The sequence below is a fragment of the Cupressus sempervirens genome, chromosome 1, assembly GCF_028749045.1.
Source record: "Cupressus sempervirens isolate cs-2001-9-10 chromosome 1, ASM2874904v1, whole genome shotgun sequence".
NCBI lineage: Eukaryota > Viridiplantae > Streptophyta > Pinopsida > Cupressales > Cupressaceae > Cupressus > Cupressus sempervirens.
Genome location: NC_143118.1, coordinates 366960506 through 366973272, shown reverse-complemented (window position 1 = coordinate 366973272; position 12767 = coordinate 366960506). Strand labels below are relative to the sequence as shown.

General features: G+C 34.4%; 1 protein-coding gene across 2 annotated transcripts in view; it reads left to right on the top strand.

Moving 5' to 3' along the window:
- The window catches only part of LOC149577766 (uncharacterized), a 35903-nt gene extending 26007 nt beyond the window's left edge, over positions 1-9896 (top strand). Inside the window, exons 3-5 of one of the 2 annotated variants that reach the window (XM_089791791.1) lie at positions 9079-9351; positions 9452-9523; positions 9648-9896. In XM_089791791.1, the coding sequence (XP_089647917.1) occupies positions 9151-9351; positions 9452-9523; positions 9648-9710 (336 nt within the window). In that variant the 5' untranslated portion in view covers positions 9079-9150 and the 3' untranslated portion in view covers positions 9711-9896. Of the gene's footprint in view, positions 1-8935; positions 9352-9451; positions 9524-9647 lie in introns of those variants that run through there. The other variant, XM_089791868.1, reaches the window with a different exon arrangement.
- Positions 9897-12767: the final 2871 nt, after the last annotated feature.

Below are 12767 nucleotides of genomic sequence, written 5' to 3'. Positions count from 1 at the left end.
AATTAGAGAAAACTTTTTGCTGATGAGAACTGGATTGTGATGGGGGACTTCAATACTCTGTTAAAGAAAGTGAAAAATGGGGGGGCATCTAGACTAATTTGGACAACAGATTAGATCTAATGGATTTTATTGATCATCATCTTCTTCATGATATTGACTTACATGGGATTAAGTACACTTGGACTAATAGAAGATTTGGAAAGGATCTTATTCAAGTTAGGTTGGATCGTGCTCTCATAAGTAATGATTGGCTCCTAAATTACAAATGTACTCGTAGTGTCAAAGTCTGGGTGGGATCGAATCATTACCCAATTTTTTTGGTCGCTGAATAGCTTAATTTTCATAAAAAATTTCCCCTTTAGGTTTGAGAAAATGTGGACTATCCATCCGGACCTGGAGACTCTCATAAAGGAGTGGTGGGGTATTAAAGTGGAAGGTACAACTATGTTCATAGTTGCAGCAAAACTAAAGAATGTCAAGAAGAATATAAACAAATGGAATAAACATACCTTTGGCAACATTTTTGAGAACAAAAAAAAAAGATTTTGAAGGAACTTAAAGACATACAAGATAGGATTCAGACTAAGGGTTATGAGGTTGTTTCTAGGGAAGAGGAAAGTGGCAAATTGGTTGAACTTCATGACATCATTTCTAAGGAGGAAATGTTTTGGAGATAGCACTCTAGAAAGGTCTTTTTGAAAGATGGAGACCATAATACAAAGTAATTTCATGTGACTAATCTCAATCATAGGATGGCCAATAGAATTTCCAGACTCTATACGGATGAGGGACTAATTGATAACAAAGAGACTATTAAGAGGGAGGTAGTGGATTTTTAAAAAAATCTGTTGCAAGGTACCAATCTGGACTTGGAGAAGTAGGATATGTTCCTTGAGTGCATCCCTTCCTGTGTTTTTGAGGATCAGAATTTGTTTCTTTCCTCTATTCCATCTTTAGATGAGATTTATAAGGCTATTTTTTCTTTTGAAGGAGACAAAGCCCCTGGTCCTGATGGATTCCCGTTCCTGTTCTTTCATAAGTATTGGCATATCATTGGTGCTGATATTTGTAATGGTGTGAAGGAATTTTTTGGGTCCAAGAACATCCTTAAAGAGTTGATTGGAACCTTTCTTGCTCTTATTCCAAAGAAGCTGGGTGCAGATAGTATGGATTTGTTCAGGCCTATCAGTTTATGTAATTTCTTTTATAAGATTATTTCTAAGGTTCTTACCCTCAGGATTTTGTCTCTTCTACCTTTCATTATTTCTAGACAACAAAATGGGTTTGTTCCTGGCAGATAGATTGTGGATTCCATTATTACAGTGCATGAAAATATTCATTCTCTTTCGGTGTCTAAAAAGGAAGGCTTTTTTCTCAAGCTTGATCTCTCTAAAGCTTATGATAGAGTTGACTAGCACTTTCTTCTCCATGTTCTTGAAGCGTTTGGTTTTAATAAGAGATTTCAAGATCTCATCTTTATGCTGGTGTCATTGGCATCCTTCTCAATGCTTGTGAATGGTTCTCCCACTTCTTTCTTTAAGGCATCCAGGGGCCTTAGACAAGGAGACCCAATTTCTCCTATTCTTTTTATCATCTTGGCAGAAAGTTTGGGGAGATTTGTGGATAATATGGTGCTTAAAGGGGACTTTGTGGGCCTTAATCCTTCCTCATCTGCTCTAGTGTGTTCTCACCAACAATTTGTTGATGACTCTATTATTATGGGAGAGGCTTCAGTGAAGAATGCTAGGAATATTAAGAAGGCTTTGGTGGACTATGTGAATGCTACATGTCAAATTATTAATTGGAATAAAAGTCTGATTTATTTTATCAATGTCAGTGAAGCAAAACAAACTAAGATTAAAAAGATTATTGGCTGTGAGATTGGTTCTTTGCTCAGTTCTTATTTGGGATTACCTTTGGGGTTATCCCCTCCTAATAGCTTTTGGAACTCACTGATTGATAAAATCCACTTAAAACTTGCTGGTTGGAAAGGATCTCTTCTTAGTCAGGCGGGTAAGGTTGTTGTTTTGAAGTCTATTTTGCAAAGTGTCCTGCTTTATGCTTTGAGTATTTTCAAAATTCCAAGAAAATATGCTCTTGTTATAGAAAAGATTCAGAAAACTTTCTTGTGGATGGGTGTGGAGAATAAAAAAAGGCTCCCTCTGATTGCTTGGGAAAACGTTTGTATGCCTCGAAAGAAGGGTGGGCTTGCCTTGCGAAGGGTTACATCAATGAATGATTTCTTATTGGCAAAAATTTTATGGAGATGGCATAAAGAGTTAGGGGAATGGAATAATATTTGGACTGATAAATATAACAAGGATAACTTTGACTTTAGCCAATTCCTTAATAGTAATGTGGATCAAGGGGGGTCTTTGATTTGGAAGAATGCTCAAAAACTCAAAAATATTATTAGAAAAGGGGTAAAATGGAAGGTAGGTAATGGTAGGAGAGTTCTTTTTTGGGAAGACATTTAGATCTTGGATTACCCACTGTGTGATGATCCAAGATGGAACAGGTATATGGAGCGTTGTAAGACTTAGATTGGAACTCTTGTGGTAGATTATTGGAAAGAGAGTAAATGGCTGGATCTCGATAGAGTGGACCCCAATTTGGTTGAACTTAGTAAGTGCCTGAATGCATTCTTTTAAAACCAAAATGAGGATGAACTGATTTGGAAAAATGATCCCAGTTGTGTGTTTTCAATAGCCTCTTCCTATGATGATTCCTTTGATGATTATGATGAACTATGTTGGGCTAAGGCCTGGGTGAAAGGTATGATACCCAAAGTCAATATTTTCTTTTGGATCCTTTTGCAGAATAAAGTCTTGACTCTGGATAATCTTAAAAAGAGAGGGTTTATCATTATTAATAGATGTGTTCTTTGTAAGAATGATGGGGAATCGGTTGACCACATCACTTTGCATTGTCCTTTTACTAAGAAGATTTGGGATAAATTTTTTAGCTTATTGAAGGTTGAATGGGTGTTCCCCTCCACTATTTAGTTGTTCTTTACTAGTTGGAAGGCCCCCTCCAAGAATACTCTGATTGCTAAATTATGGGATTTCATTCTTTTGTATGTGGGATGGGGTATTTGGAAGGAGTGCAATGATAGGATCTTCAGAGATGTGGAGTCTAGTCCTAATTAGGTCTTCCATAAGATAAAGATCCTTGTGATTGAGAATATTAAAACTACTAGTTCTAAACAACAACCATGTAATGAGTGGGAAGACTGAGTTCTTCATAATTGGAATTTGAAAAGTTTGAGTATGGGTGTTCAAAGACCTAGTCCCAGGGAATATGCAAGATGGGATTGTCCTCCTAAGAATTGGTTTAAGATAAAATTTGATGGGGCCTCAAAAGGAAAGCTGGGCAAAGCAAGGTGCGGTATTGTGATAAGGAATTAAAATGGTGATAATATGGGAAGTATGGCTATCCCAATAGGAAATCAAACAAATCATGTAGTTGAAGCCTCTGCTGCTCTTCATGGTCTTTTTTATGCTAATAAAATGAATATGAAAAAAATATTGGTGGAAGGGGACTCACTCAATATTATTAATTGCCTTAATAAAATCTCTATACCTTCATGGACAATTAGTAATATTATCTATGAGGCTATTAACATTATAAAATCCTTTGACACTTGTGTTATAACTCATAATTTTAGAGAAGCTAATTTTACTGCCGACTGGGCAGTGAATGTGGCTTGCTTTAGTGATCATATTATCATTTAGGGACATTATGATCCTTTACCTCTAGATGGCTGCCAATTCTTTCATCATGATAAATGGAGGTCTATGCAATTTTTTTTAAAATGATAGTGTTAGTACCTTGTAATTATGTGGGGATAAGTTTCCGCGGGCATTGGGTCATACTTTTCAGTGATATGAGCATTTACTTGCACAGATTCTGGGTCAGTTTTGCTATTTTTTTCTTCGATTTTAGTGAGACTCTTATTTTCAGCTTCATTTGGGGGTTTCAGAGGAAGAAGAACTGTGATTATGGTGATAGGAAAATGGGAGGTAAGAGGAAAAGGGTGGAACTAGTTAGTTGTTTGGAGTGGATGAAGGAGGAGGAGGTGTGGGATATTCTGAGGTGTGGTAATTTTACTGGGTATATGGAGAGGCTAAATGGTAATAACCGGGTCATTACACAACAGTTTATAAAAACTTGGGAAGGAGGGCTCAGTTATGGTGGACAATCAGCGAATGGAGGTTACTGAGGATGTGATTGCTAAGGCCATAGGCTTGGAGCTGGACGGTATTAATTTCTATAGGGAGTGAAAACTTTCAGACAGAGTAATTGACAAATTTGTGGAGTCTGAGCATGAGAAAAGCCGTCTAGTCAAAATAGGTAATTCCTATATCAATTCGGCCTTTATTTCTCACCCATGGCATTTTGTGTTGTTTGTGATAATGGAATACCTGACTCTTGATGGGAGATTCATGAAATGTTATGGGTACCATTTCATGTTGGCCAACCACTTTAGGCATAATGTTAAAATTAATTTTCCTTACTATTTAAGACAGTCTCTCAGCATATCTATCTAGGCTATTCAGAAAGACCCTCATGGAAAACATGTCTGCCATGAGGGTCTTATGGTTCTCATCATGAATGTCTTAAAGTCTAAGAAAATCATGAAGCCTAGAGGCTGTTTGAAGGTTGCTAATTATGATATGAAAGGTAGCATTCCGAAGAAGGGTTATGATTCTGAAACCCAAGATGAAACCAAGGGGAGTGAGGAGAATTTGAACAAGGGCTTTAGGGTGGAAGCACAAACTTGTGTCACCCTTTGTGATACCATAAGTTATTTCGGCAGTAACAGTTTCAGTCGAAACTGTTTTGGCCCAACATACATCGCAGTTTTCTGCGCAGACATGGCATGCATAGTTTCAGCTAGAATGGTTCTAGCCAAAACCTTGTGACATAATAAATTTGCCAAAAACCTCTTCCAGCTATCATTTTCACTGTTGCGATTCCTAGGTTCCTAGAGAGTAGTTCAGGCGTTTCAGCCGTAACGGGTTAGTGGTTTTTTTCCCCCCATTTTAATTTTAATTTTTAATGTGTTTTTTTATTAGTAAATGTTAATTGTACTTAAGTAGTTATTTTTTACCTATTTTGTGAGTGAAATATTTAGAATTGTTTATTTTTAATATATTTAAATTATTTTAATTAATTAAATTGTTTTAAATTATTTTAGATTGCTTTAGAATGGTATTTAAATTAATTTGTTAGCCAAAATGTAGTTAAACATGAGGTAAAAATGTCAAAAAAATTAGTTAAAAAATGTAGAAAAACATGAGGTAAAAATGTAGAAAAACATTAGTAAAAAATGTGGCAAAACTTTAGGGCACATTGTTCAATTTCCAACATAACCTGATAGATCTAGGTGAAACAATAATCTCTTATGGTGAAATTAATTTTGACATTAAATACACTTTCTAACATAACCCTATATTAACTACAATCATAACCTATACCACATTCTAACCATAACATAGACACTTTACTAACCGAATGAACCACACTTAGATATTCATGATGTTCATTTTAACAACTAGTTATTGTTAGGTAATAATGAGTCTTACATTACCAAACAACACATAATAGGTATTGTTAGGTAATAATGAGTCTTACATTACCAAACAGCACATTAAGATCACTTATGATACGTTTTTAGGTACATTATCCATACATGTGTGTCTTAAGGGGACATAGGAGTCGTAATAGGTCATATTTTTTTTATAGGTTCTAATAAGTCTTAATATGTATTATTAGGATATAATAGGTCTTATTAGGTAATGATGATTCTTACATTACCAAATGACACATAACGACCTCTTATGATACATTTCTAGGTATTTTTATCCATATATATGTTAAGGGGACCTAGGAACTCCTACTAGGTCATTATGTCTGTTATAGTTTCTAATAGGTAGTCAAATGTTTACTAGCACATAATAGGTATTGTTAGGTAATAATGAGTCTTACACTACCAAACAACACATTAAGATCACTTATGATACGTTTTTTGGTATGTTATTCATACATGTGTGTCTTAAGGGGGCATAGGAGTTGTAATAGGTCATACTATTTTTTATAGGTTCTAATAAGTCTTAATATGAATTATTAGGATATAATAGATCTTATTAGGTAATGATGATTCTTACATTACCAAATGACACATAACGACCTCTTATGATACATTTCTAGGTATTTTTATCCATATATATGTTAAGAAGACCTAGGGACTCCTACTAGGTCATTATGTCCATTATAGGTTCTAATAGGTACTCATATGTTTACTAGCACATAATAGGTATTGTTAGGTAATAATGAGTCTTACATTACCAAAAAATACATTAAGATCACTTATGATACATTTTTTGGTACTTATCCATACATGAGTGTCTTAAGGGAACATAGGAGTTGTAATAGGTCATACTATTTTTTATAGGTTCTAATAAGTCTTAATATGTATTATTAGGATATAATAGGTCTAATTAGGTAATGATGATTCTTACATTACCAAATGACACATAACGACCTCTTATGATACATTTCTAGGTATTTTTATCCATATATATGTTAAGGGGACCTAGGGACTCCTACTAGGTCATTATGTCTATTATAGTTTCTAATAGGTATTCATATGTTTACTAGCACATAATAGGTATTGTTAGGTAATAATGAGTCTTACATTACCAAACAACACATTAAGGTCACTTATGATACGTTTTTTGGTATGTTATCCATACATGTGTGTTTTAAGGGGACATAGGAGTTGTAATAGGTCATACTATTTTTTATAGGTTCTAATAAGTCTTAATATGTATTATTAGGATATAATAGATCTTATTAGGTAATGATGATTCTTACATTACCAAATGACACATAACGACCTCTTATGATAGATTTCTAGGTATTTTTATCCATATACATGTTAAGAGGACCTAGGGACTCCTACTAGGTCATTATGTCTATTATAGGTTTTAATAGGTATTCATATGTTTACTAGCACATAATAGGTATTGTTAGGTAATAATGAGTCTTACATTACCAAACAACACATTAAGATCACTTATGACACATTTTTCGGTACGTTATCCATACATGAGTGTCTTAAGGGGACATAGGAGTTGTAATAGGTCATACTATTTTTTATAGGTTCTAATAAGTCTTAATATGTATTATTAGGATATAATAGGTATAATTAGGTAATGATGATTCTTACATTACCAAATGACACATAATGACCTCTTATGATACATTTCTAGGTATTTTTATCCATATATATGTTAAGGGGACCTAGGGACTCCTACTAGGTCATTATGTCTGTTGTAGGTTCTAATAGGTATTCATATGTTTACTAGCACATAATAGACTAACCTTACTATCAACCTTAATAAAACTATATCCCATTTACTTTATTAACATTCTTAACTCTAATTCAAACTACTAGATTAAGTCATGAGTTCTAAATTGTAAACTAACATTTGCTAACTAAACTCATTTACTTATCTGGTAACAAATTTTTCTATCCCTATGTCCTAACTCTCATCTACACTCCCCATAATCATCAAAGCATTTACATCAAAATCTAGAATTTAGTCAAGAATTATATTTTTTTATTGCATATAAATGTGTACACTTAGTTATCATTTAATCAAGAATTTTTTTTTTAATCACATATACACATGTACATGCATGAATATTTATTTTTCACATTTGCATAAGCACGTTACAATGTACATTAGATATGGTCTCTAAGATAATTTGTTTAAAAATACATACATGTTACATGATTGAATAGCACCATACATTTAATGTTGTGTATTTATATGTACGTGTGTTTCAAATTAAATTTAACTTTTAATTATTTTAATTTAAATACACTTGTATGTTTATATTTGTATATATATGCATGTGCAGATCTCTAGATATATATCACTCTTGTAGCTTCACATTCATATCCTTATATTTATATTCATATATACATTATGGCATCTGGTTTTGGGGATCGTGCTCCTACATCCTCAGGGGATGCTAGTGTCCGTGGTGGGGGTCAGAGTGCTGAGTTTGGTACAACACGTAGATCGACCTCCTCCACTGAGGATAGACAATAATTATTTAGAGATACCGTTGTGAGATTATCTCATGCTATGCAGGTTTTGGATACCTTTCTTTCCTCTTCTACCACCCTCCCTAATAGGGAGAAGGTCACAACAATGCGAGAGGAGTTATTTCGTATGATTCAGACCATTGAATCATACAACCCTTTTGATGATATGAGCATTGAGCCATTTTATTCTTCTTTATCTCACAGTGTCATTGGCACTGTGAAGTACAGACAGATTGACACTGAGGTTTCCACCGGCATGGTGAAATCCATGTTTCCATCTTATACAAATCATTGTAGAGTAAGAGGGTACTTTGCGACAAAGTGTATTGATCCACTCGTCACACCATTGATGTATCCTCATTGGTTGGCCACTCATCATAGATGGCCACAGAAGGATGAGTTCCCTCTATATTTTTGCAAACAATTATTTGCAAAATTTTATTTACACTACGATGTTGACTATACAGATTATCCAAGGCATGTTGGGTTGGGTCAGGGAAGATTTTCTAATAGATTTAGACCCGCGAACACTCCTGCACCCGTTAACAAATGGGCAATGGTGGGTCCAAACCTTTTGGTTATGTCGAGAGGTCCACAGATGGCTGCTGCAGGCGAGAGTGTTTCTGATGACACAATTGGGACACAAATTTTTTCAAGCATCACCACCATTGCCACACAGTTACACGAGATTTATTTTGATTGATGTGGTAGATATATGCTATGGTCTCGAGGTACCGCTCCCACAACTGCATCATCTAGCGCACCTATTGATGATGATTATGGAGTTGCAGACATACCTTCTCCAGTAGACATTTTTGCAGTCTTAGAGGTGGATGCGTTGCATCATTTGGCATCATATTTAGCATTTGATCTTTTAGATGCATATTGAGCATTATCTACACTCTTAGGGATTCTGCTTCATGACATGAGTTCTCAGATTAGTCATATTTTGTCAGGTACAACAATCCCAGAGGATTCACAGAGGTAGGAGGACATTCCTACACCTTCTACTGCGCCTGTTGCTACACATGCCTAGGCTACAACACCAGCCCCAGCTACTCAGGACCCTACAACACCCCCCTACTCAGGATTTCAGTGCTAGACAACCTAGTCTATTTACCTCCATGCTTTCAGATCAGGGCCGCACTATTGACTTGGACACTGATACTATTTTTTCATTGCATGATTCAGATATCAGTCAGATCGGCAGAGCATTACCTAATGCTACGGTAAATATCTCTATATGTTTAAATTTATTTTTATTATGGTAAATAATATGTCTATATGTTTAAATTTATGTATATGTGTGTGTTTGTGTATGTGTTATAGGGTTTGAGTGATAGTATGTTACGTTTTGCTGATCTGCAGACATCGACAGATCCTACACATCATGAGTCCCAGGTATGTTACTATATATATATATATATATATATATATATATATATATTTGATTTATATACATGTAGATCTTGATATAATTTGTCTGTACGCATAATTAAATGGTCCAAGTTATCATTTGACGTAGGGTTCAGATGTAGCTAATAGACCCTTTTGGGGACAAGGCCCAAGATCAGGAGGGGGGATGTAGCTGATTATCATATGCGGCCTTTTATTTTATTACACACATGTTATGTCCAGATACATGTTTATATGGACACTTTGATGTTTTATATGTTATTTCCAGATACATACATTTTATATGTTATTTTCAGATACATACATTTTATATGGACACTTTGATGTTTTATATGATATTTTCAGATACATGTTTATATGGACACTTTGATGTTTTATATGTTATTTCTAGATACATGTTTATATGGAGATTTTGATGTTTTATATATGTTATTTCCAGACATTTGATACATGATCTATTTTTATACATTTGATATAGGTACATTATATTCTCCAGATATATGTACATGTATGTTATTGATCTTTTAATGTACACATGTGTATCTTATTGATCTTTTAATGTCTTAATCTTTTATGTAACTTATGTATGTGTTATGAACATGTTTTTGTATATGTTATTCATCTTAATGCCTTAATCTAAGTGTAATTAACTATATAATTTTAATGGTCCATGTACATAAGAATATAACGTATACATGTACATAAGAACATATAAAGACTATGATCACCTAGAAAGAATGCATGAACTACAACATTTAATTAACTAGCTTATATATATATATATATATTACACCAAGAGTAATCGTTCTCGAGGTGCCTATTATCATTTAATCCCAAGGTTATTTTAATCACAATTGGGATTTATGAAAATGAAAATAGGTGCCTCGAGAATGATTACTCTCGGCGTAATATATATATAGGTATATATAAGCTAGTGGTAGTCGCGGCGCATAGGAAAAGTATTTTTTAGTTTTTCTATTTTTGATAAGGTTAGTATTGATTTTTTTTATTTCTTTTTAAATATAGTTGTATAAACTTACTATAAAATAGTAGTAGTATAAATTTAGTATAAAATTATTCAACATTTTATTTTTTAATTCTTATCACTTTAATTCAGTTTTATTTTAAGGATATTGTTAGGTAAATTGTTATATTGAAGAGTAGAGTGAGGGTTAGAAATAGGGTCAGGGTTAGGATTATTGTTAGGCTTAGGGTTAGGATTTTAATTAGAGTTAGGGTTAGGGTTAAGGTTACAATTAGAGGTAGAGTTAGGATTAGGATTAGAGTTACAATTAGAGTTAGGGTTAGGGTTAGGGCTAAGGCAAGGGCTATTTTTAGGATTATGACTATTCTTAGGGTTAGAGTTAGGGTTAGGTTTAGAATTAGAGTGTGTTAGTGTTAGGGTTAGGGTAAGGAAAATGGTAAGAATTAGGGTTTAGGTTACTATTATTGTTAGGGTTAGGGTTTTAGTGAAGATTAAAGTAAGGGTTAAGGTTTGGGTTAGAGTTTTGAATTGAGGTTAAGGTTAGAGTTAGGGTTAGGGTTTTAGTGAAGATTAAAGTAAGGGTTAAGGTCAGGGTTAGAGTTTTGAGTCAGGGTTAAGGATGGAGTTAGGGTTAGGGTTTTAGTCAAGATTAAACTAAGGGATACAGTTAGGATTAGAGTCTAATTATGGTAGAGTTAGATTTATAGTTAGAGTTAGAGTTAGGGTTAGAGTTATGGGTATGATTGGGGTAAGGTTTAGGGTTAGTGTTAGGGTTAGAATTAGAGTTAGGGTCAGGGTTAGAGATAGGTGTATAAAAAGGGTTAGGGTTAGGGTTAGCTTTAGGGTTAAAATAATTGTTAGGGTTAGAGTTAAAGTCCAATTATGGTAGAGTTAGATTTAGGCCTACAATTAGAGGTAGGGGTAGGATTACAGTCATGGTTAGGGTTAGGGTTGGAGTTAAAATAATTGTTAGGGTTAAAGTCCAATTAAGGTAGAGTTAGATTTAGGGCTATAATTAGAGGTAGGGGTAGGGTTACAGTCAGGGTTAGGGTTAGGGTTAGAGATAGAGAAAGGGTTAGGCATAAGGTTATTGTTAGGGTTATGTTTATATAGAGATAGTGTTATATATAGAGGTAGCATCAAGGTCAAGGTTAGCGTAAGGGTTTGAGTTAGGGTCAAGGTTAGAGTTAGGGTTAGGATTAGGGTTAAAGTCTAAATATGGTAGAGTTAGATTTATAGTTAGAGGTAGGGTAAGGAGTAGGGTTAAGGTTAGTGATAGGATTAGAGTTAGGGTTAAGGTTAGTGATAGGATTAGAGTTAGGGTTAAGGTTAAGGTTAGGGTTAGGGTTAGGGTTAGGGTTAGGGTTATAGATAGGGGTAGAGAAAGGGTTAAGATTAGGGTTAGGGTTATGGTCGAGGATAGGGTCAGGTTAAGGGTTAGATCATGAGTTTGACTTAGGGTTAGAGTTAGGGTTATAGTTTGAGTTAGGGTTATAGTTAGAGATAGAGTTACAGTTAGAGTTTGGGTTAGAATTACAATTAGGGTTAGGGTTAGAGTTACAAATAGATTTAATATTACGAGTAGGGTATGAATTAGGGTTAATGTTAGAGTTAGGGTTAAGGTTAGAGTTTTGAGTCAAGTTTAAGGATAGATTTAGGGTTAGAGGTAGGGTTAATATTAAAGTAAAATTATGGTAGAGTTAGATTCACAGTTAGAGTTAGGGGTATGATAGGGTTATGGTTATGATTATGGATGGGGTTAGAAAAAGGGATAGAGAAAGGGTTAGATTAGGGGTTATGGTTAGGGTTAGGTTTATATATTGAGTTAGTGATATATATAGAGTTACATCAGGGTTAAGGTTAAGGTATGGGTTTGAGTTAGGGTTACAATTTCAGTCAGCATTAAAGTTAGGGTTAGGGTTAGGGTTATATTATAATTATGATAGAGTTATATTTAGAGTTAAAGTTAGGGGTAGGGGTAGGGTTAGGGTTAGTGTTAGGATTAGAGTTAGGGTTAGGGTTAGGGTTAAGATTGGGGTTAGGGTTAGGGTTAGGGTTAGGGTTAGAGATAAGGTTAAGGTTAAGGTTAAGTTTAAGTTTATGGTTAGAATATGAGTTAGCGTTAGAGTCAAAATTAGAGTTAGGATTAGGTTAGGCAAAAAGTAGGACAATGGTTAAAGGTATAATTAATGTTAGTGTTAGGGGTAGGGGTAGGGGTAGGGGTAGGGTTAGGGTTAGAGTTAA